Below are 22,493 nucleotides of genomic sequence, written 5' to 3' on the forward strand. Positions count from 1 at the left end.
TACATTCTTAATTTTCTGAGAGTTTTTAATCATGAATGCATTTGAAACTTATTCAAATGCTATTTATACATCTACTGATTGGATCATATGGTTTTTCTCTGTTGTTAGCCTGTTAATTTGCTAGGTGACATTGATGATTTTCAAATATTTAACCACCTTTCTTTCTGCAACAAATCCCACCTGGTCATGACTTTAATTCTTTTTATATATTGCCCAACTCCATCTGCCAATACTTTTTTAATTGAAAGAATTGTAGATTCACATGTACTTGTAGGAAATAATTTAGAGCAATCCTGTGTACCCTTTATTTTGTGTCCCTTAATAGTCACATCTTGCAAACTTATAGTGCAATATCAACAACCAGGATGTTGACATGGATACATTCCACCAGCCGTACTCTGATTCCCCAGTTTTACTGGTAATTATTTGTGTGTGCATGTGTGTGTTGTGATAGTGTGTGTGTATGCAGTTCTGTACACTTGTATTACATGTAGGTTTGCATATCTACCACTCAAGATATACAGTTCCATCATCACAAGGGTCCCACCTTCAGTTTACCTTGGCCTTTTTAAAAGTCAGTTGTGCATATTTGTATGATCTATTTCTAGGTTCTGTAATTTGGTCCATTGATAGGCATTTATCCCTCTGCGAATGCCACACAGCTGTATCTAAGCCTTGCTATTGGATGGAATGATACCTCTCACTTGATTCTCTGTTCAAGATGGTTTTAATTACTCTAGGACTGATGTTCTTGTATATCAATTTTATAATAAACTTGTCCACATCTAGAAAAATCTTGCTTATATTAGATAAGAATTTCATTAAACCTGTAGATCAGTGTTAAGTCTTCCAATCCCTGAATACGGTAAGACTCACTGCATGTTTAGGTCTTCTTTGCCTCCCTCAGAATTTTGTAATTTTCAGCATCCAGATCCTAAACATGTTTTGTTAAATGTATACCTAAGTATTTCATTTACTTTGGGAGTGATTATAATTAGTACAGCTTTAAAATTCCAATTTCCATAAATATATTCTTAATATATAGAAATGTACTTTGTGAACAGATGTTTATTTGGGCAATTAGAATTGCAATTCAGGAGTCACATATTCAGGTAGAAACCTGAATTCTTTTGTGTCTCATCTTTTATCCTGCAACACAGCTGAACTCATTAGTTGATTCTTGTGGATTTTTCAAATAGATTTTTTGGGGAATTTTCACCTAGATAGTCATGTCATCTGCAAACAGGCAGCTCTTTTTTCCTTTTCAATCTATATACCTATTATTTACTGCTTTATTGCAATGATGACAATTTCCAATAGTTTTTTTAAATTTAATTTAATTTAATTATGTTATATTAGTCACCATACAGTACATCATTAGTTTCTGATATAGTATTCCATGATTCATTGTTTTCGTGTAACACCCAGTACTCCTATGGTGTTAATGTGAAACCATTTAGTCTTTGATCATTAAATATGAGGGATTTATTTTGTAGATGTTCTTTATCAAATTGAAGTAGTTCCCTTCTACTCCTCGCTTGCAGAGAATTTTTATCATGAATTAGTGTTTTGTAAAATGCTTTTTCTGCAACAATCAATATGCTCATATTATTTTTATAATTTCCCTGTTGCTACAGTTACATTTATTTTTTTATTCTTATTTTTTAAATTTAATTTAATTTTATTATGTTATGTTAGTCACCATACAGTACATCATTAGTTTTTGATGTAGTGTTCCATGATTCATTGTTTTCATATAACACCCAGTGCTCCATGCAATACATGCCCTCCTTAACACCCATCACTGGGCTAACCCATCCCCCAACCCTTTCCCCTAATTGCACTACTGGGTATTTACCCCAAAGACACAGATGTAGTGAAAAGAAGGGCCATATGCACCCCAATGTTCATAGCAGCAATGTCCACAATAGCCAAACTGTGGAGAGAGCCGAAATGCCCTTCAACAGACAAATGGATAAAGAAGATGTGGTCCATATATACAATGGAATATTACTCAGCCATCAGAAAGGATGAACACCCAACTTTTACATCAACATGGATGGAACTGGAGGAGATTATGCTAAGTGAAATAAGTCAAGCAGAGAAAGTCAATTATCATATGGTTTCACTTATTTGTGGAACATAAGGAATAGCAGGGAGGACATTAGGAGAAGGAAGGGAAAAATGAAGGTGGGAAATCAGAGGGGGAGACAAACCATGAGAGACTATGGACTCTGAGATACATTGACTTTTTTAAAAGATTGTATTTATTATTTATTTAGAGAGTATGATGGAGGGGGAAGAGGGAGAAGGAGAGAGAATCTCAAGCAGACTCCACGCTGAGCAGGGAGCCCCACATGGGGCTTGATCACATGACCCTGAGATCATGACCTGAGCTGAAATCAACAGTCGTTCACTTAACCTACTGAGCCACCCAAGCACCCCACATTGATTGATTTTTGAATGTTAAAACCAGTCTTGCATACCTGAAATAAATTATTCTTTTATACATTGCTGGATTCTATTTGCAATATTTTACTGAGATATTTGCATGTAAGTTTTTGAGAGCATTTGGTCTGTAGTTTTCATTTTTCATAATGTCTTCATCTACTTTTACTATTAGAGTAACGCTGACATCATAAAATGCTTAACCACCTGAGCCACCCAGGCACCCCTTGACATCATAAAATGAGTTAGGAAGCATTCTCCCCTCTTTGGTATTGTCATTCAGTGTTTGTAAGTACAGGTATCCCTCACTCTTTGAAAGTTTGGGTTACACCACTTCACTTTTATGAAAGACCTACATTAGTACCTGTTTTTGGTAACTGAAAGAAATCTGAAGAGGATCTTTGCTTTTAAAAATAAAGTGAAAAGCAAAAATAGTGTTCAGTTCAGTGTTTGTTTTTTGGTGAGCTGTTACAGAGGCAGCTCACACCTAGAGCAGCAAGAGTGGCCCCGCCAAGCTCCTTCCTCGGGGACTACACTCAGCATCTCAGCATCAAGCCGCCATAGCTTTGAACTATTTGAGCATCTCTGTGCTTTGTCTGGATTTAGTTTGTGCATCCATTAGCAAGCTGTGTCCCAAGGTATCAGAAAGCCTAAGAAATGTTATTGTGGGGTCCGAAAACACTCAGATTTTCCATATAGATTAATGGTAACTGCTTCTTTGCTTTATGTTTTCACAGAAACCCTCTGCTCTCGGATAGTGAGGGAAACCTGTACTGTGTAGAATTCTCCCACGAAACCACTTTGGCCTGGAGATTTCTGTTTCAAAGCTTTTAAATTACAGATTCAATTTCTTTAATGGTTATAGAACTATTCAGAGTCCATAGTCTCTCATGGTTCATCTCTCCCTCTGAGAAACAAACAGGGTTTTAGAGGGGAGGGGGATGGGGGGATGGGTTAGGCCGGTGGTGGGTATTAAGGAGGGCACATACTGCATGGAGCACTGGGTGTTATACGAAAACAATGGATCCTGGATCACCATATCAAAAACTAATGATGTATTGTATGGTGATTAACATAACATAATATAAATAAATAAATAAATAAATAAATAAATAATTGGAAGAAAAAAGAACTATTCAGATTGTCTATTTCATTTTGAAGAATTGACCTATTTCTTCTAAGTTTTAAAATTTTTGAGTGAAACATTTCTTGTAGTTTTCTTTTTTTTTTTTAAAGATTTTATTTATTTATTTGACAGAGAGAGACACAGCAAGAGAGGGAACACAAGCAGGGGGTGTGGGAGAGGGACAAGCAGGCTTCCCACCGAGCAGGGAGCCCGATGCAGGCCTCGATCCCAGGACCCCGGGATCATGACCTGAGCTGAAGGCAGATGCTTAACAACTGAGCCACCCAGGCGTCCCCCCTTCTTATCTTTTTAAATGGCTATAGGAGCTTAATGATATCCACTGTTTCTTTCTGGATACTGATGGTTTCTGAATTGTTTCTTTTTATCTTTATTAATTTTGAAATTTGATTTAGCAATTTTACAGATTTTCTTTAGAGAATTAGCTTTTTGTTTAATTCTTTTCTCTATTGTTTTTCCGGTTTCAATTTTATTTTTCTCCTGCTGTTGCCCTTATTATTTCCTTTCTTATGGTTGTTTTGGGTTGATTTTGCTTCTCTTCTAGTTTTGAGATACGATCTTACATTATTGAGATCGTTCTTCTTTTCAGTTATAAGCATTTAGTGCTAAAAACTTCCTTCTAATTATCACTTTAGATGCAGCCCACATATTTTGATATAACTTATTAGGAAGAAATGTGAAACACAAAAACATGCAAAAAGCTGAAGGAATGCTATAAGAGATTCACAAGGACATCAGGCACCAGGCAACATCTTCCCTTCTTTTGACCCATTCCTAGCATGTGCTTTTGGCCCGTAGTTAGAAGATGGCTGCATCGCCTCCAGCATTATGACCGTGTTTCAAGCACAGGGAGGTGGCAGGGCAAACGCTAATGGGTACATGCCACTTGAATCTTTGCCCCACCCCCTTGAAGTATCTTACAAGATACCCCACCACCAAAGATACTCTGCTTAAAGTCACTGGCCACAATTGCATCACATTTCACGACTGCGTGCTTGCCAGATTTGGAAACGTTTCTTCCATGGGCATGCTGCTGCACCTAAACTACCATTCAGACACTGAGTGTCCCCTGACCACATACTGTGTCCTCAGATGGCAGGCTTTCTGAGAAGCTCCGGTGCATTCCAGGGGCTGTAGGTTGGTATCAGTTGCCAGACTTATTCAGCTGCCTTAAATCACCAGTAGTGGCGCTGATCACCTGTCAACAGAGCTCTTCCATCTGCCACATCTCTAGGCTGCTCCTTTCATGGATGGTGGTTTGAACATACAGTTCCTCACCTGACCCTCGGTGATGTTCCACAAAGCTTGGAGTATGCCTGCAGGCTGCCAGCACAATTCGATCTTGATGTTCCAAGAAAGGGATCATGAGTTTGGCCCTGCAGGGGTGCCGTCTTTCTTGGAGAACTCAGTGTGCTATGTGATATCTGCCGAGGAGTGAGTGTGCTCTGGGCATTTCTGCTTCTTTGCTCCTTTTTACAACATTTTGTGTCTGAATGGTAGTTTAGGTGCAGCAGCATGCCCATGGAAAAAACACTTCCAAATCTAGCAAGCACGCGGTGGTGAAATGTGATGCAATTGTGGCCAGTGACTTTAAGCAGAGTATCTTTGGTGGTGGGGTATCTTGTAAGATACTTCAAAGGGGTGGGGCAAAGATTCAAGTGGCATGTACCCATTAGCGTTTGCCCTGCCACCTCCTTGTGCTTGAAACACGGTCATAATGCTGGAGGCGATGCAGCCATCTTCTAACTATGGGCCAAAAGTACATGCAAGGAATGTGTGACCCAAGTCTCAGGTAGTTCAAGACACTTTATCAGGCAGGATATTTTAAGGGCTCACAGGTTAAACGTGTGCCAGAAGCTGCTCAAGGACCCATTCTAGTGACTCTGGGAACATGGAGTTGGGGAAACCACAAGTCTGCTAAGCTAATCCTTTACTGCCTAGTCTACACACATGGCCCTTGGCCAAGCTCTCTTACTGCAAATTGATCCTATATATCTGAGCGTCTACACTTAGGGTAGCATTTGTATAATAAAGTTAGCAATAATATTAGTATGTATATTCTTAACATTTGAGGGAGTCAGTGTGGGGTAGGGAAGGACTTAAAGAAATGACTCATATATCCTATAAAAGGCATTATATCAAAAACTAATGATGTACTGTATGGTGACTAACATAACATAATAAAAAGGAAAAAATGGGGAAAAAAGCCATTACATACATTTTTATGTATTTTTTTTAATTTTTAAGAAGATTTTTATTTATTTATTTGTCAAAGAGAGAAAGAGCACAAGCAGGGGGAGCTGTAGGAAGAGGGAGAAGCAGGCTCCCTGCTGAGCAAGGAGCCCGATGTGGGACTTGATCCCAGGACCCTGGATCACGACCCAAGCTGAGGGTAGACGCTTAACTGACTGAGCCACCCAGGCGTCCCCATTTTTACATTTTTGTACCAATTTCATTACTTGTGTCACCCCTGCTTTACCACTTTTACCTTATGATAAATGTGTGCAGAACTATTTAGTATAGAAATTAGATGATGGTTGGAGAGAGCCATGAGTGACTATCGCTTTTACAATTGCAACAAGAAGAATAAGATACTTAGGAATAAATTTAACCAAGGAGATGAAAGGCCTATCTATACACTAAAAACTATAAATCATTGATGAAAGAAAGTAAGGAAGACAAATAAATGGAAAGATATCCTAGGTTCACAAATGGAAGATAAATCTTGTTAAATGTTGTGCAGCCACTATGGAAAACAGTGTGGAAGTTTCTCAAAAAATTAAAAATAGCACTATCATTTGATCCAGAAATCCCACTGTGAATATGTATCTGGATGAAATAGAATCACTCTCTTGAAGAGATATTTGCATTCCCATGTTCATTGCAGTATTTATCACAATAGCCAAGGTATGGAAATAACGCAAATGTCTGTTAGCAGTAGAATGGATAAAGAAAACGTGTATACATAAAGTGGACTAATAATCAGAGTTTTCTTCAGAATTTGCCTGTCATCCTTCCACAGGGCCATGCTAATCTTCTCTGTGTCATTATTTTAGTATATGTGCTGCCGAAGTGACCACAATAATCAGCTTTTTATTTTTTTATTTTTTTTAAAGATTTTTACTTATTTATTTGACAGAGACATAGTGAGAGAGGGAACACAAGCAGGGGGAGTGGGAGAGGGAGAAGCATGCTTCCTGCTGAGCAGGAACCCCGATGCGCAGTTCGATCCCAGGACTCTGGGATCATGACCTGAGCCAACGGCAGACGCTTAAAGACTGAGCCATCTGGCGCCACAATAATCAGGTTTTTTTTTATTTTTTTATTGTTATGTTAATAACCATACATTACATCATTAGTTTTTAACGTTGTGTTCCATAATTCATTGTTTGTGCATAACACCCAGTGCTCCACGCAGAACGTGCCTTCTTTAATACCCATCACCAGGCTAACCCATCCCCCCACCCCCCCTCCCCTCTAGAACCCTCAGTTTGTTTTTCAGAGTCCATCGTCTCTCATGGTTCGTCTCCCCCTATGACTTACTCCCCTTCATTCTTCCCCTCCTGCTATCTTCTTCTTGTTCTTTTTTTCTTAACATATATTGCATTATTTGTTTCAGAGGTACAGATCTGTGATTCAACAGTATTGCACAATTCACAGCGCTCAACATAGCACATACCCTCCCCAATGTCTATCACCCAGCCACCCCAACCCTCCCACCCCCCACCACTCCAGCAACCCTCAGTTTGTTTTCTGAGATTAAGAATTCCTCATATCAGTGCGGTCATATGATACATGTCTTTCTCTGATTGACTTATTTCACTCAGCATAACACCCTCCAGTTCCATCCACGTCCTTGCAAATGGCAAGATCTCATTCTTTTTGATGGCTGCATAATATTCCATTGTGTATATATACCACCTCTTCTTTATCCATTCATCTGTCGATGGACATCTTGGCTCTTTCCACAGTTTGGCTATTGTGGGCATTGCTGCTATAAACTTTGGGGTGCACGTACCCCTTCGGATCCCTACATTTGTATCTTTGTGGTAAATACCCAGTACTGCAATTGCTGAATCATATGGTAGCTCTATTTTCAACTGTTTGAAGAACCTACATACTGTTTTCCAGAGTGGTTGCACCAGCTTGCATTCCCACCAACAGTGTAGGAGGGTTCCCCTTTCTCCACATCCCTGCCAATATCTGTCATTTCCTGACTTGTTAATTTTAGCCATTCTGACTGGTGTGAGGTGGTATCTCATTGAGGTTTTGATTTGGATTTCCCTGATGCCGAGCGATGTTGAGCACTTTTTCATGTGTCTGTTGGCCGTTTGGATGTCTTCTTTGGAAAAATGTCTGTTCATGTCTTCTGCCTATTTCTTGATTGGATTATTTGTTCTTTGGGTGTTGAGTTTGATAAGTTCTTTATAGATTTTGGATACCAGCCCTTTATCTGATATGTCATTTGCAAATATTTTCTCCCATTCTGTCGGTTGTCTTTTGGTTTTGTGGAGTGCTTCTTTTGCTGTGCAAAAGCTTTTTATCTTGATGAGGTCCCAATAGTTCATTTTTGCCCTTGCTTCCCTTGCCTTTGGCGATGTTTCTAGGAAGAAGTTGCTGCGGCTGAGGTCGAAGAAGTTGCTACCTGTGTTCTCCTTTAGGATTTGGATGGACTCCTGTCTCACGTTTAGGTCTTTCAACCATTTGGAGTCTATTTTTGTGTGTGGTGTAAGGAAATGGTCCAGTTTCATTCTTCTGCATGTGGCTATCCAAGTTTCCCAACACCATTTGTTGAAGAGAATGTCTTTTTTCCATTGGACATTCTCTCCTGCTTTGTCAAAGATGAGTTGACCATAGAGTTGAGGGTCCATTTCTGGGCTCTCGATTCTGTTCCATTGATCTATGTGTCTGTTTTTGTGCCAGTACCATACTGTCTTGATGATGACAGCTTTGTAAGAGAGCTGGAAGTCCGGAATTGTGATGCCGCCAGCTTTGCTTTTCTTTTTCAACATTCCTCTGGCTATTCGGGGTCTCTTCTGGTTCCATACAAATTTTAGGATTATTTGTTCCATTTCTTTGAAAAAAGTGGATGGTATTTTGATGGGGATTGCATTGAGTGTGTAGATTGCTCTAGGTAGCATTGACATCTTCACAATGTTTGTTCTTCCAATCCACGAGCATGGAACATTTTTCCATTTCTTTGTGTCTTCTTCAACTTCTTTCATGAGTATTTTATAGTTTTCTGAGTACAGATCCTTTGCCTCTTTAGTTAGATTTATTCCTAGGTATCTTATGGTTTTGGGTGCAATTGTAAATGGGATTGACTCCTTGATTTGTCTTTCTTCTGTTTTGTTGTTGGTGTATAGGAATGCCACTGATTTCTGTGCATTGACTTTATATTCTGCTATTTTACTGAATTCCTGTATGAATTCTAGCAGTTTTGGAGTGGAGTCTTTTGGGTTTTCCACATACAGTATCACATCATCTGCAAAGAGTGAGAGTTTGACTTCCTCTTTGCCGATTTGGATGCCTTTGATTTCTCTTTGTTTTCTGCTATGGCTAGGACTTCTAATACTATGTTGAATAGCAGTGGTGATAGTGGACATCCCTGCCGCATTCCTGACCTTACGGGAAAAGCTCTCAGCTTTTCCCCATTGAGAATGATATTCGCTGTAGGTTTTTCATAGATGGCTTTTATGATATTGAGGTATGTACCCTCTATCCCTATACTCGGAAGAGTTTTGATCAAGAAAGGATGCTGTACTTTGTCAAATGCTTTTTCTGCATCTATTGAGAGGATCATATGATTCTTCTTCTTTCTTTTGTTAATGTGTTGTATCACGTTGATTGATTTGCGGATGTTGAACCAACCTTGCAGCCCAGGGATAAATCCCACTTGGTCATGGCGAATAATCCTTTTAATGTACTGTTGGATCCTATTGGCTAGTATTTTGGTGAGAATTTTTGCATCCGTGTTCATCAAGGATATTGGTCTGTAATTCTCCTTTTTGATGGGGTCTTTGTCTGGTTTTGGGATCAAGGTAATGGTGGCCTCATAAAATGAGTTTGGAAGTTTTCCTTCCATTTCTATGTTTTGGAACAGTTTCAGGAGAATAGGAATTAATTCTTCTTGAAATGTTTGGTAGAATTCCCCTGGGAAGCCATCTGGCCCTGGGCTTTTGTTTGTTGGGAGATTTTTGATGACTGCTTCAATTTCCTTAGTGGTTATAGGTCTGTTCAGGTTTTCTATTTCTTCCTGGTTCAGTTTTGGTAGTTGATACATCTCTAGGAATGCACCCATTTCTTCCAGGTTATCTAATTTGCTGGCATAGAGTTGCTCATAATATGTTCTTATAATTGTTTGTATTTCTTTGGTGTTGGTTGTGATCTCTCCTCTTTCATTCATGATTTTGTTGATTTGGGTCATTTCACTTTTCTTTTTCATCAGTCTGGCCAGGGGTTTATCAATCTTGTTAGTTCTTTCAAAGAACCAGCTCCTAGTTTCGTTGATCTGTTCTACTGTTCTTTTGGTTTCTAGTTCATTGATTTCTGCTCTGATCTTTATTATTTCTCTTCTCCTGCTGGGTTTAGGCTTTATTTGCTGTTCTTTCTCCAGCTCCTTTAGGTGTAGGGTTAGGTTGTGTATTTGAGACCTTTCTCGTTTCTTGAGAAAGGCTTGTATTGCTATATACTTTCCTCTCAGGACTGCCTTTGCTGTATCCCAAAGATTTTGAACAGTTGTGTTTTCATTTTCATTGGTTTCCATGAATTTTTTTAATTCTTCTTTAATTTCCTGGTGACCCATTCATTCTTTAGTAGGATGCTCTTTAGCCTCCATGTATTTGAGTTCTTTCCGACTTACCTCTTGTGATTGAGTTCTAGTTTCAAAGCATTGTGGTCTGAAAATATGCAGGGTATAATCCCAGTCTTTTGGTACCATTTGTGACCTGATTTGTGACCTAGAATATTTTCAATTCTGGAGAACGTTCCATGGGCACTAGAGAAGAATGTGTATTCCGTTGCTCTGGGATGGAATGTTCTGAATATGTGTGTAAAGTCCATTTGGTCCAGTGTTTCATTTAAAGTCTTTATTTCCTTGTTGATCTTTTGCTTAGATGATCTGTCCATTTCAGTTAGGCGGTGTTAAAGTCCCCCACTATTATCGTATTGTTGTCAATGTGTTTCTTTGCTTTTGTTATTAATTGCCTTATATAATTGGCTGCTCCCATGTTAGGGGCATAGATATTTACAATTGTTAGATCTTCTTGTTGGATAGACCCTTTAAGTAGGATATAGTGTCCTTCTTCATCTCTTATTACAGTCTTTGTTTTAAAATCTAATTTGTCTGATATAAGGATTGCCACCCCAGCTTTCCTTTGGTGTCCTTTAGCATGGTAAATGGTTTTCCACCCCCTCACTTTCAATGTGGGAGTGTCTTTGGGTCTAAAATGAGTCTCTTGCAGACAGCATATTGATGGGTCTTGTTTTTTAATCCAATGTGATAGCCTATGTCTTTTGATCGGGGCATTTAGCCCATTTACATTCAGGGTAACTATTGAAAGTATGAATTTAGTGCCATTGTATTGCCTGTAAGGTGACTGTTACTGTATATTGTCTCTGTTCCTTTCTGATCTATGCCTCTTTTAGGCTCTCTTTTTGCTTAGAGGACCTCTTTAATATTTCTTGTAGGGCTGGTTTTGTGTTTGCAAATTCCTTTAGTTTTTGTTTGTCCTGGAAGCTTTTTATCCCTCCTTCTATTTTCAATGATAGTCTAGCTGGATATAGTATTCTTGGCTGCATATTTTTCTCGTTTAGTGCTCTGAAGATATCATCCCAGTCCTTTCTGGCCTGCCAGGTCTCTGTGGATAGGTCTGTTGCCAATCTAATATTTCTACCATTGTAGGTTATAGATCTCTTCTCCCGAACTGCTTTCAGGATTTTCTCTTTGTTTCTGAGTCTCGTAAGTTTTACTATTAGATGTCGGGCTATTGACCTATTTTTATTGATTTTGAGAGGGGTTCTCTATGCCTCCTGGATTTTGATGCCTGTTTCCTTCCCCACATTAGGGAAGTTGTCTGGTATAATTTGTTCCAATATACCTTCTGCCCCTCTCTCTCTTTCTTCTTCTTCTGGGATCCCAATTATTCTAATGTTGTTTCGTCTTATCGTATCGCTTATCTCTCGAATTCTGCCCTCGTGATCCTGTAGTTGTTTATCTCTCTTTTTCTCAGCCTCTTTATTTTCCATCATTTGGTCTTCTATATCGTTGATTCTTTCTTCTGCCTCATTTATCCTAGCAGTTAGTGCCCTCATTTTTTATTGCACCTCATTAATAGCCTTTTTGATTTCGACTTGGTTAGATTTTAGTTCTTTTATTTCTCCAGAAATCGTTTCTCTAATAACTTCCACACTTTTTTCAAGCCCAGCTAGTATCTTTAAAGTCATGATTCTGAACTCTAAGTCCAACATCGTACTAATGTCAGTACTGAGTAGGTCCCTGGCAGACGGTACTACCTCTTGTTCTTTTTGCTGAGGTGATTTTTTTCATCTTGTCATTTTGTCCAGAGGAGAATAGATGAATGAGAGAACAAAATGCTAACAGGTTAACAACGTCCCCAGCAAATATACTCTATACAAATCAGAAAAGACCTGAAACCAGGGGAAAAGAAAGGGAAAGAAAGAAAAAAGAAAGAGAAAGAAAAAGATAAAAACAAACAAAAACAGAACAAAACAAAAAAAGAACAGAATATGATCAAATATGATCAGGCTGGTGCATAGATCAGTGCCACACACTAGATTTTGGGTGTATTTTGGTCTGTTAGAAGAAAGTGCCTCCTAAAATTTTAAAGGATGAAAGACTTATATATGTACAAAATAAGGGTTGATACAATGAAGGGATGGAAGATGACTGTAAAGATGAAAATTATAAAAGATTTTATAAAAGGAATTGATAAGAAGTTGTTTGAAAAAAGAAAGAAGATTAAAAAAAAGGAAAAAAAAGGGAGAGAATGTGATCAGGCAGGAGACTAGAACAAAGCCATACACTAGTAATTTAGGGTATATTTTGATCTGTTAGAAGAAAGTGTATCTCAAAATTTTAAAAAGAGAACAACTTATATATATATATATATGTATATATATATATATATATATATACATATATGCCAAAAATAAGGGTAACTACTATGAAGGGATAAAATATGATTCTAAAAATGAAAAATAAAAAGTTTTTTTTTAAAAAGGGATGGATAAGATGGTTGTAAAAGGGAAAAAGATAAATTCAAAAAAAAAACAGTTAAAAAATTAACTTTGAAAAACTAAGGAATCATGGTAAAAAAGCCATGAATTCTCTGTGCAGTATTCCCCTAGCGCTGGAGTTCTCCCATTCTCCTTGATCAGTAAACTTGGTGTTGGCTTACTGGCTGTTCGTGCTGATCTTCTGGGGGAGGGGCCTGCTGCCGTGGTTCCCAAATGTCTTTGCCGGAGGCGGAATTGCCCCGCCCTTGGGCTAAGCAAGCTGCTCGGGTTTGCTCTCAGGAGCTTTTGTTCCCTGCAAGCTCTCGGTACAGCTTTGGAGGACCAGAGTGAAAATGGTGGCCTCCCAATCTCCACTCGGAGGAGCCGAGAACTCGGGGCCCCGCTCCTCAGTGCGCCCCCAGAGAAAAGCAGTCACTCCTGTCTCCCTGGTCTCCGGCCGCACTCCGTGCTCACCTGGCCTGTGATCGAGCATTTCTATGTCTGGCACCCGACCCCATGTGGAGTCTCCAAACCCAGCAGATCCCTGCAGTGTGCTCCTGTGCCACTCCTCCCTGGGAGGAAGGGGAGTCTCCCTGGCTCTGCCGCTTGTTGGGTCCCTGCTGGAGGAGCAGTGGCCTGACTGGGCTGTGGATCACAGTTTATGGCCACCCCGAGCTGAGAGCCCGTGCCTCGGCTCCGTCTCTGCAGCCGGCTTCCCCGCTCCGATCCCTGGGAGCTCTGCTGCACTCAGGCACCCCCAGTTTTTCTGTGACCCCAAGGGTCCTGAGACCACACTGTCTCGCGAGGGTTTCACCCCCAGCTTAGCCACTGGAGCAACGTCCCTCAGAGGAGCCAACTTCTAAAAGTTCCGATTTTGTGCTCCCCGGCTCTATCACTTGCCAGAAGCGGCCGACAGAGGCCCCCTCCCCCAGCGTCTATCCTCCTGAATATCGCCTCGGATTCACTTCTCCGCACGTCTTACCTTCCAGTAAATGGTCACTTTTCTGTTCAGAGAGTTGTTGCTACTCTCTTCTTTGATCTCCTGTTGAGTTCATAGGTGTTCAGAATGGTTTGATCCCTATTCAGCTGAATTCCTGAGAGCAGATGAAATCCGGGTCTCCTACTCCTCTGCCATCTTGCTCCACCTCTTATGCAATAATCAGCTTTTTAAAAGGAAGGAAAACCTGCCATTTTTTGACAACATGCATGAACCTGTAGGACATTATGCTAAGTGAAATAAGCCAGATGGAAAAAGAAAAATACTGCATGATCTTATTTACATTGGAATCTCAATAGTCAAACTCATGGAAGCAGAGGGTAGACAGTGATTGCCAGGGGCTGTGTAGAGGGGGAAATGGAGAGATGGTGTCAAGAGGTACAAAATTTTAGTTATGCAAGATGAATGAATTCTGAAGATCTGTTTTAGAACAATGTGACTCTAAGTTAACAATGTTGTATTATATACTTCATATTTGCTAATGGAGTAGATCTTAAATGTTTCCACCACAAAAAAAAATTGATCTAAAAGGAAAACAATAACTATGTGTGGTAATGAATTTAAAAAAATGAAAAGAATTAAAAGAAACCTGAAAGATGTTATTTGCAAATACAGTGAAAGACGTTATTTGCAAATTACGTATCCAACAAAGAACTCAAATAGAGTACATAAAAAACACTTAAAATTTAACAATTGAAAACAAATATTCCATTATCCTTGAGTGAATACCCAGAAGTTGAATTGCTGAATGATATGGTAGTTCTATTTTAATTTTTTGAGGAGCCTCCATACTGTTCTCCACAGTGGCTGCACCAGTTTGCATTCCCATGAAGAGTGCATGGGGGTTCCTTTTTTTCCATATCCTTGAAAAGCCTTGTTTCATGTCTTTTTTATTTTAGTCATTCTGACAGGTGTGAGGTGATAGCTCATTGTGGTTATGATTTGCATTTTCTTCATGATGAGTGATTTTGAGCATGTTTTCATGTGTCTGTTGGCCATTTGTATGTCTTCTTTAAAAAAATGCCTATTTAGGTATTCTGCCCATTTTTAATTGGATTATTATTTTCCTTTGTGTGTTGAGTTATATAAGTTCTTAATATATTTTGGATATTAATCCAGTTTGAAAAGATATATGTACATCTATGTTTATTGCAGCATTATTACATTAGCCAAGATACAGAAGCAGCCCAAGTGTCCATCAATAGATGAATGGATAAAAAAAGATGTGGTATATGTATGCACAATGGAATGGTACTGAGCCATAAAAGAGAATGAGATCTTGTCATTTGCAATTACATGGATGGACCTAGAGGTATAATACTAAGTGAAATAAGTTAGACAGAGAAAGACGAATACCATATGATTTCACTCATATGTGGAATTTAAGAAAAAAACCAAATGAACAAACAGAGAAAAAGAGACAAACAGGAAAAATAGTCTCTTAAATATAGAGAACAAATTGGTGGTTGCCAGAAGGGAGGTTGGGGGGCAGTGGGTGAAATAGATAGGGAAAAGGGCATTACGAGGTACAAACTTCCAGTTACAAAATAAATAACTCATGGAGATGAACAGTACAGCATAGGGAATATAATCAGTAAGATGGTAATAACATCGTTTAGTGACAGATGGTGACTACACTTACCGTGGTGAACACTGAGTAACGTATAGAATTGTTGAATCTCCATATTGTACACTCAAGACTAGTATAACACTGTATTTTAGTTATACTTCAGTAAAAAAATAAAGACATACTCCTCATAAAAAAAACCCACAAATAGTCCATTTAGAAAATGGGCAAATGAACAGACATTTCACCAGAGGATGGCAAAAAGGTACATGAAAAGATGTTCGACATCAGTAGCAATTAGGGAAATACAAATTAATACCAGGATTACATACTACTACAAATGTATTAGAAAAGCTAGCATTAAAAACCATGACAATGTCAAAAGCTGATGAAGAGAAACCAAATCTCTCATACATTGGTGAGAATGTTAAGTGGTGCAGGCGCTCTGAAAAATAGTTTGGCAATTTTTTTAAAAGCTAAACTTATGTATATCATACAATTCAGAAATCACCCCTCCCCAGGCATTTATTCAGAGGGATGAAAACTTATATCCACAGAAAAATCTGTACACAAATATTCACAACAGTTTTATTTGGAATAACCAAAATCTAAAAACAACCAAAATGTTCTATAATATGTTAATGGTTAAATAAACTGCAGTACATTCGTACCATGGAGTACAACACAGCAACAAAAGAAACACCTATTAGTAGATGCAGTGATCTCACAAGGGTCATATACTGTATGATTCCATTTATATAACATTCTCAAAATGACAATATCAGAGCAAGAACGTTGGAATGTTGGGGGAGTAGGAAGCTGAGTAGCACAAGGAAGATCTTTGTGGTGACTGAATAGTTCTGCATATTGATTGCTTACACTAAACAACACCTGTGATAAAATGACATAGAGATATACATAAACATTGTACCAATGTCAATTTCCTTGTTTTGACATTGTACTATAGTTATCCAAAATGTGACATTTGGGGAAATTGTGTGAAGGATACACAGGATTTCTTTACTATCTGCAACTTCCTCTTAATCTATAATAATCAAAATAAAATAAAATAAACAAATAAAGACGGTTATAGCCAGAAGAAGTATGTGTTTGGTGAGACAGTTCTCCCTGGTACAAGGAGCAATGGATTTGGAGTCAGTAGACTAAAGTCCCATTCGTGACTCCATGGCCTTAAGAAAGTCAACTGACCTGTCTGAGCTTCAGTTCTGTTCCATAGAACGGTCTTTATCAATTTCCTAGCCTAAACTTCAGTCATTTGTATATCATTTTACAAACTTACATACTGCTATATCATCTATAGTTTGTAGTATTATTTAGTTAATATTTTTTATAAAAACCGACACAGTCCATTTACTTAAACTCATATTTGGACCACATCTTAAGTGGTTTTCTGTAAAATCACCAGATCAAGGGCTAGTGACTTTTTTTGTCAAATAAGCATTAAAATAAAAATTTTTAAAAACATACACTTATGTTTGCTACTTAAATTGTCACTCACACTGCCAATGACATGGGTCACACATTTCAGGAAACACTAGTTTAGCCCAAATACTTTACGTTACAGATGAAGAAAGTGATGTCTCATAGACAAAAAGAAACAAAAGTTCAGATTTGAAAGATCTCTTAAAATGTAAATCACAATTCCCTATCACATATCAAGTAGAGTCCCAAGTCCTTAGTAGGCCCTGTCAGTCCTGATGTTGTGTAGCTCTGCCTGCTTCCATGGTTTCAGTTTCTCTTTTCCTTTCCCTCACTCACTGGACCCCAGTCATACTTGGCTCTTTGCTCTTCCTAAGAGACCTATCGCTTTCCTTCCTCAGAGCCTTTGCTCTTACAGTTCTTTACGCCTGGAAGATTCTAGATATCCATGTAGCTCACTTCCTCCATACATTTAGGTTTCTACTCGATGTCACTAACTCAGAAAGTCCTTCCTTGGTTAACCTGTTCAAAATAGACATCCCCCCTCACATGTACATGTACATCATCTTATCCTCCATCCCTCACCCTGCTTTAGTTTTCTTTATAAGCACTGTCATCACCCGCCATTATGAGTTTTGTCTCCCTCCCTAATCAGAATGGCAAGACTTTGCCTTCTTCTCTTCTTAGACCCAGTGCCTAGAACTGTGTCTAGTGTAGAGATCCATATCAGCCAATTCACCAGTCCTCCCTGCAGAACCCAGGAGAAGTGGTCAGGCAGACTCCACGTGTAGTATTTGGACACCAGGAAACCACCACATCTCCCAGACAGTCCAACCATTTTCAGATGGTTTCAATCATCAGAAGTCTTTCCTATTAGTTAAAAATCTGCCCCGCTGCAATTTCCACCCAAGACTTGTAGTTCTGCCCTCTAGGCTTGCACAGATCATGTCTTTCAGGAGATAATAACTCTACCTCTCGTCCACCCATCACTGCTTTTCATGTGAATAGGTCTCTCTTTCCATCATTACTCAGGCATAATCCTCTGGGATGATAGAAAGATGTGCTTGGGGAGCCTGGGTGGCTCAGTTGGTTAAACATCCAACTCTTGATTTCAGATCTCAGGTCCTGAGATCAAGCCCCACATTGGGCACTGAGCTCAGTGCAGAGTCTGCTTGTCCCTCTCCGTTCCCCCTGCTTGCTTTCACGAACTCACGCTCTCTCTCTCAAATAATAAATAAAATCTTAAAGAAAGAAAGAAGATGTGCTCTTGAGATAAGTAAGCCAAACCTGAATCCAGACCTTACTCCTAAGCACTATGTAACCTTGAGCAAATTACATTTGCCTATCAGGGATCCTGTGAGAATTCCGGGGGTCATGTATGGAAAGTGCTTATCATAGCTACTGACAGACAGTGAGACTTCAGTGGGTGGCTTCATGCTTCCTGCTTTCCTGGAGAACGGACTGCTTGGCTATCAAGGGCAAAACAGATTTCCTGCTATCCACCAGGCTTTCCCTAATACCTGCCAACTGGAGGAAGAAGAGAGTAGAAGAGCACTGGGCCCATCTAAAGGTATAAAATGACCATACAACAGACTAAGGACCCCAAAAAGAAAACCCAGTGGACTCACAGATACACTTCCTGATGGAGCGCAGGCAGTAACCCCTTCTATACCCTCTTTGTTGGAGAACCTGCAGGAAACATTTCTGCTGTATTCCTTGAGGCTGGAGTCCAAGAATGTCTCAGTTGCAGCCAAAATTAAGGATTTAGAGTAAGAAATAAGGAGTAAATGCATAGTTAAAAAGAGCTGGATGATGAGCTGTGTTAGGAGGGTCTCCATCTGTTTCCTTCTTGCTCGCAGTATGACCCTGGGCAATTCTCTTCCACTCTCTGAGTCTTCATTTTCATAGCTGAGAAATGCCATTTCTAGGATCTATCAGTATATGAGTGAGTACCCTACATGCATTCGTTCATTCATTGCTTTCAACAAATATGTACTGCACACTCTGGACATAACAGAAATTACAACCAGTCCCTACCTCCAGGGGCTTAGTGTCTGTTAAAAGTTGCCCTTGACAGTGTCAGTCCGGTAGAGAAGATGAACTAGAAAAATACTTAGTTCCAACTCAACATGAAAAACATTATGACAGAAAGAAGGAGGCAGGGCGGCTGTAAACATAAGGGAGGGGGCTAAACTTCTCAAGGAGAGGAACAGGAAAGGCTTCTTGGAAGGTGGGTCCATTCTTTCCACAATGCCGGAGACTTGTGGCGGGCATGTAGAGCCTCTGCTAATGTCTTCCACCTTCCCAGATGATGTCTCGAGAAGGACTCTGAATATTGGATCATCAATTTATGTTGCTGACCCACAAGCTGATGGGTGGTGGAGCACTCTGCCCTTCTCTGATTTATTGTCCATGACTCAGCCTTAACCAAGACAATAAAATGCAGAGTGAAGACGAGCCTTTCCTGGCACATTCAGTATGCTGCTGGATCGTTCCTCACTCCTCTCAGGATACATTAAACTCTTGTTCCTGACCTTAGCTGTCCTTGTGCTCCTGGTTCAGGCTTCCCCAGGTAACCAGACAATGGAGAGGAGGGAAGAGGGAGTGAAAATGGGGTTCTAGTCATAGAATCATTGGAAAACTGAACATATGTGGCAGTGAGGACAACCCATAGAGATGACTGAGATCTAATGAAAAGCCTTATAATGAATATGCCCGGTAATAAGGGCAGTCTGTCATTCCTGGCTACGATGGTGTTTTTCATGATGGCAAATACTGGCAGAGCCTAGGGTTTCTTGTATGAAGTCCCTTCCATATGCAGAAGCAACTGCAGCATCCCTAGTGTCCTTAATATCCTTGGCCCAAATGTCAACAGGGTCTCTTCCCTCCATCTCTCACTTCAACCTACTTCTAACTGATACCACCTCTGGCAGTAACCAGTCCCATTACTTTACCTCTCATTGTTATATGGCTTCGAATGTTCCTTTAAAGCAATCAGAAGAGGCATCTTGCTCTTGTCTTAGAATATGTAGTGAAAAATTTGTGGGTTGATGTTGGCTATCTAGAGGTTTGTAAAAAATAGGCTCAAGGTGTCGAGCTGGGGTTAGGGCAGAAGATTCTGAATTCCAGACTGAACATGACCATAGCTCTGTAACAATATGATAGGTTTTATAGCTGAATGGTGAATGACTTTCTGATGGAAATGTTTTCTGCTTAGGCTTCCTGGGGGTTCTAAAGTTTATGATTATCAATTCCATGATTTCCCTCTGGATCATTGCTGCTGGAAGTTGCATCCTCTCAGATCAGCTTTTCAAACTGAAAGTCTCTGTCAATCACTCAGTTGTTCTAGAAGTAAAAGAAGATAGTTCTGGGCTAATCCTGAGTTGATTTCAACTTGTCTTAAATTCTGGTAAGGGCAAATTAGTTTTGAGGAGGGAGTTGCAGCTGCAAAAGACATTTTGGGGGAAAGAATCTGCACATTGATTCATGGAATCAGAGTCAGATTTTTCCAGTCTGAATGTCCTGGTAAGAAAGAGAGAATTGGGAATTATCTCCCAGGAGGGGAGTTTGGGGAAAATCCTACTTAAGTAGAGAAAATCAAGATACTATAATCTCTCAAATGAACCCAGTGTGCTGGGGAAGCTGTGTTTTATAGATCTAGATGGGGCTGAGTCACAGTGTCTTATAAGGGCAGAGTTTTATACCATCCAGAACATCAGCCTGCAGGTCGGCAGTATAAATTAATCCTTCAGTGTTCAAAGTCCTGTTCTAGGGCATCATTTGGGGCATGCAATTAGAACAGTGCCTGGCACATACTCTGGTGCTCAACAAGTTGCTGTTGAGTGAATAATGAATTGAGAGGGGAAAAAATAGATAATTGAAGGTATAGGTCCAAGAACCTAGATTTGGGGGACAAGGAGGAACCAGTGTTGGCAAGACTGAAAAATGACAAAGATGAAAACATCACAAGCACAGAAATAAAGTCCAGTTAGAGCTGGTTGAAGGAAGGGAGATAACTACTCATATCTAGTACATTTCAAGACCAGCATTAGGCATTCTACATCCACAGATTTATTTAATTTTCCCAAGAATGCCATTACATTTCAGTAGTTCATCCTAACTATTATTACTACAATATACAATACAATACTAACACCCTTAGTATTATAGTCTTTACTCTCTTTTATGTATTTGTTTATTCATCTTTTTGGGGTTTTTGTGATAGATGGCTGGATCAAAAGATGCAGTTATAGAATTGGCAGCTGCAGACAATCTTGCAAAGAAAATGAGAAAAAGAAAGAAAAATGTGGGGCAAAAAAATTGGCTGCATCCCTGATGTAAAACATTTACCCTCATACCCTGTCGAGAAACAACAGATGACATGTGAGGCTAAGGCAAGAACAGCTGAGCGTCCATAAAACTCCTGACACAAGACTTTTAACAGCCAGAATAATGAGTCGGTGAAGTGGCTGTCTAGGGCAACTGCATGGTCCTTAGATCCTTAGACACCTGCAGGATCTTCACATGGTCCATTAAAGAAAATATGCTCATTCCAGCTCTCATTATATCCTGTCTCTCTAATCCTCTGTAGCCTGACATTGCTAGGTTGTGTCAGGACATGACTGATGTTCTTTGGTTTTCACTGTAAGACTATTTTATAGGACCTACATCCTGAATTCCTAAGTCTCTGACCAGGTGCTACTAGGTCCCTCAACGTGGAAGTTTTCCAGGCTAATGCAGATTCCACCTTGGCCACACCTTATCTAAGACTCATCCTAGAATCTTGAGATAGGCCAGTGTGGTCCAGAGGTCTTTTGCCTCTTTAGCTCAAGGTTCAACCCCAGGCTCTGCCTCATGGGCTCACTTCTGGAACTTACCCCTTACCCCAATTCCTTAATCCCACTTAGCTCTCCAAAGATTGGCATGCCCTCTGACCAGGAAGCAACCGTTGCCACCCCACCCAAGTGGAAGGGGAAAACAGTAAAACAAAACAAAGAACAAACAAAAAAACCAACCAACCCCCAAAAACAAAAAACAAACACCCCCAACCTCCACATTTACTGAGAATTTACTTATTGTGTGCAAAGCCTTGTCCTAAGTACTTTACGTACCTAATCTCCTTTTTTCCTAACAGCTCCATGAGGTTAGAATTTAGTATTATGTTCTTTTGCCAGAAGAGGAAACGAAGTCACAGAGAGTTTAAGTGACTTGACCCAAGTACCGTTGGCCACTGATCTAGTCCTGCTGGTTCAGTAGCAAGACTTTGAACCCATGATGCCTGAGTTCAGATGTTATGCTTCCTCAAAGCGGAAAATTTGCTGCAGTGAGAGAAGCTCACTGTGCTCTTCCCGCCCAGAACCAACGTCCTTAATGTGGAAGGTGTGGCGAAAGGCAAAGCCTTGTGAGCCTCCTTGTGGTTAAAATGTATAACAAATCCAGCCCTAACTTGTATATCCAAGCACAAACAGAAGTGATCCCAAGTTATAGTTAAGGAAGGAGTTGTTCCCACTTAGTAGACAGTCTTAGTTCAGAGACCAGTGACAGTCAGGTCTAATGGTGAAAATTATCCCTTGCCTCTGTTGACATAATTATCTGGAGGACACAGTCTGAAGACAAGGTGCAGCAATTCTCACAATCATGACAGCTTCTAACCATTCAAC

At 39.7% G+C, this 22,493-nt stretch overlaps 1 protein-coding gene and 1 non-coding gene across 2 annotated transcripts; one reads left to right on the forward strand and one right to left on the reverse strand.

Annotated features, from left to right (window-relative positions):
• Positions 1–6,569: 6,569 nt before the first annotated feature.
• LOC113938793 lies at positions 6,570–6,672 on the reverse strand. Its single transcript, XR_003525000.1, has one exon. It is a non-coding gene; the product is annotated as a U6 spliceosomal RNA (small nuclear RNA).
• Positions 6,673–19,311: 12,639 nt separating this feature from the next.
• On the forward strand, positions 19,312–21,174 carry DEFB115 (defensin beta 115). Its single transcript, XM_027623872.1, has 2 exons — positions 19,312–19,405; positions 21,059–21,174. The coding sequence occupies exons 1-2, from the start codon at positions 19,312–19,314 to the stop codon at positions 21,172–21,174; spliced, it is 210 nt and encodes a 69-aa protein (XP_027479673.1).
• Positions 21,175–22,493: the final 1,319 nt, after the last annotated feature.

This window comes from Zalophus californianus, chromosome 8, assembly GCF_009762305.2.
Source record: "Zalophus californianus isolate mZalCal1 chromosome 8, mZalCal1.pri.v2, whole genome shotgun sequence".
Classification (NCBI taxonomy): Eukaryota; Metazoa; Chordata; class Mammalia; order Carnivora; family Otariidae; genus Zalophus; species Zalophus californianus.

Bases quoted from the DNA above. Each gene is read 5' to 3' on its own strand.
- DEFB115 (XM_027623872.1), top strand. From the start codon at position 19,312: ATGCTGCTGGATCGTTCCTCACTCCTCTCAGGATACATTAAACTCTTG. The intron at 19,406-21,058 runs GTAACCAGACAA...TTTTTGTGATAG, and splicing joins CCTGGTTCAGGCTTCCCCAG to ATGGCTGGATCAAAAGATGC.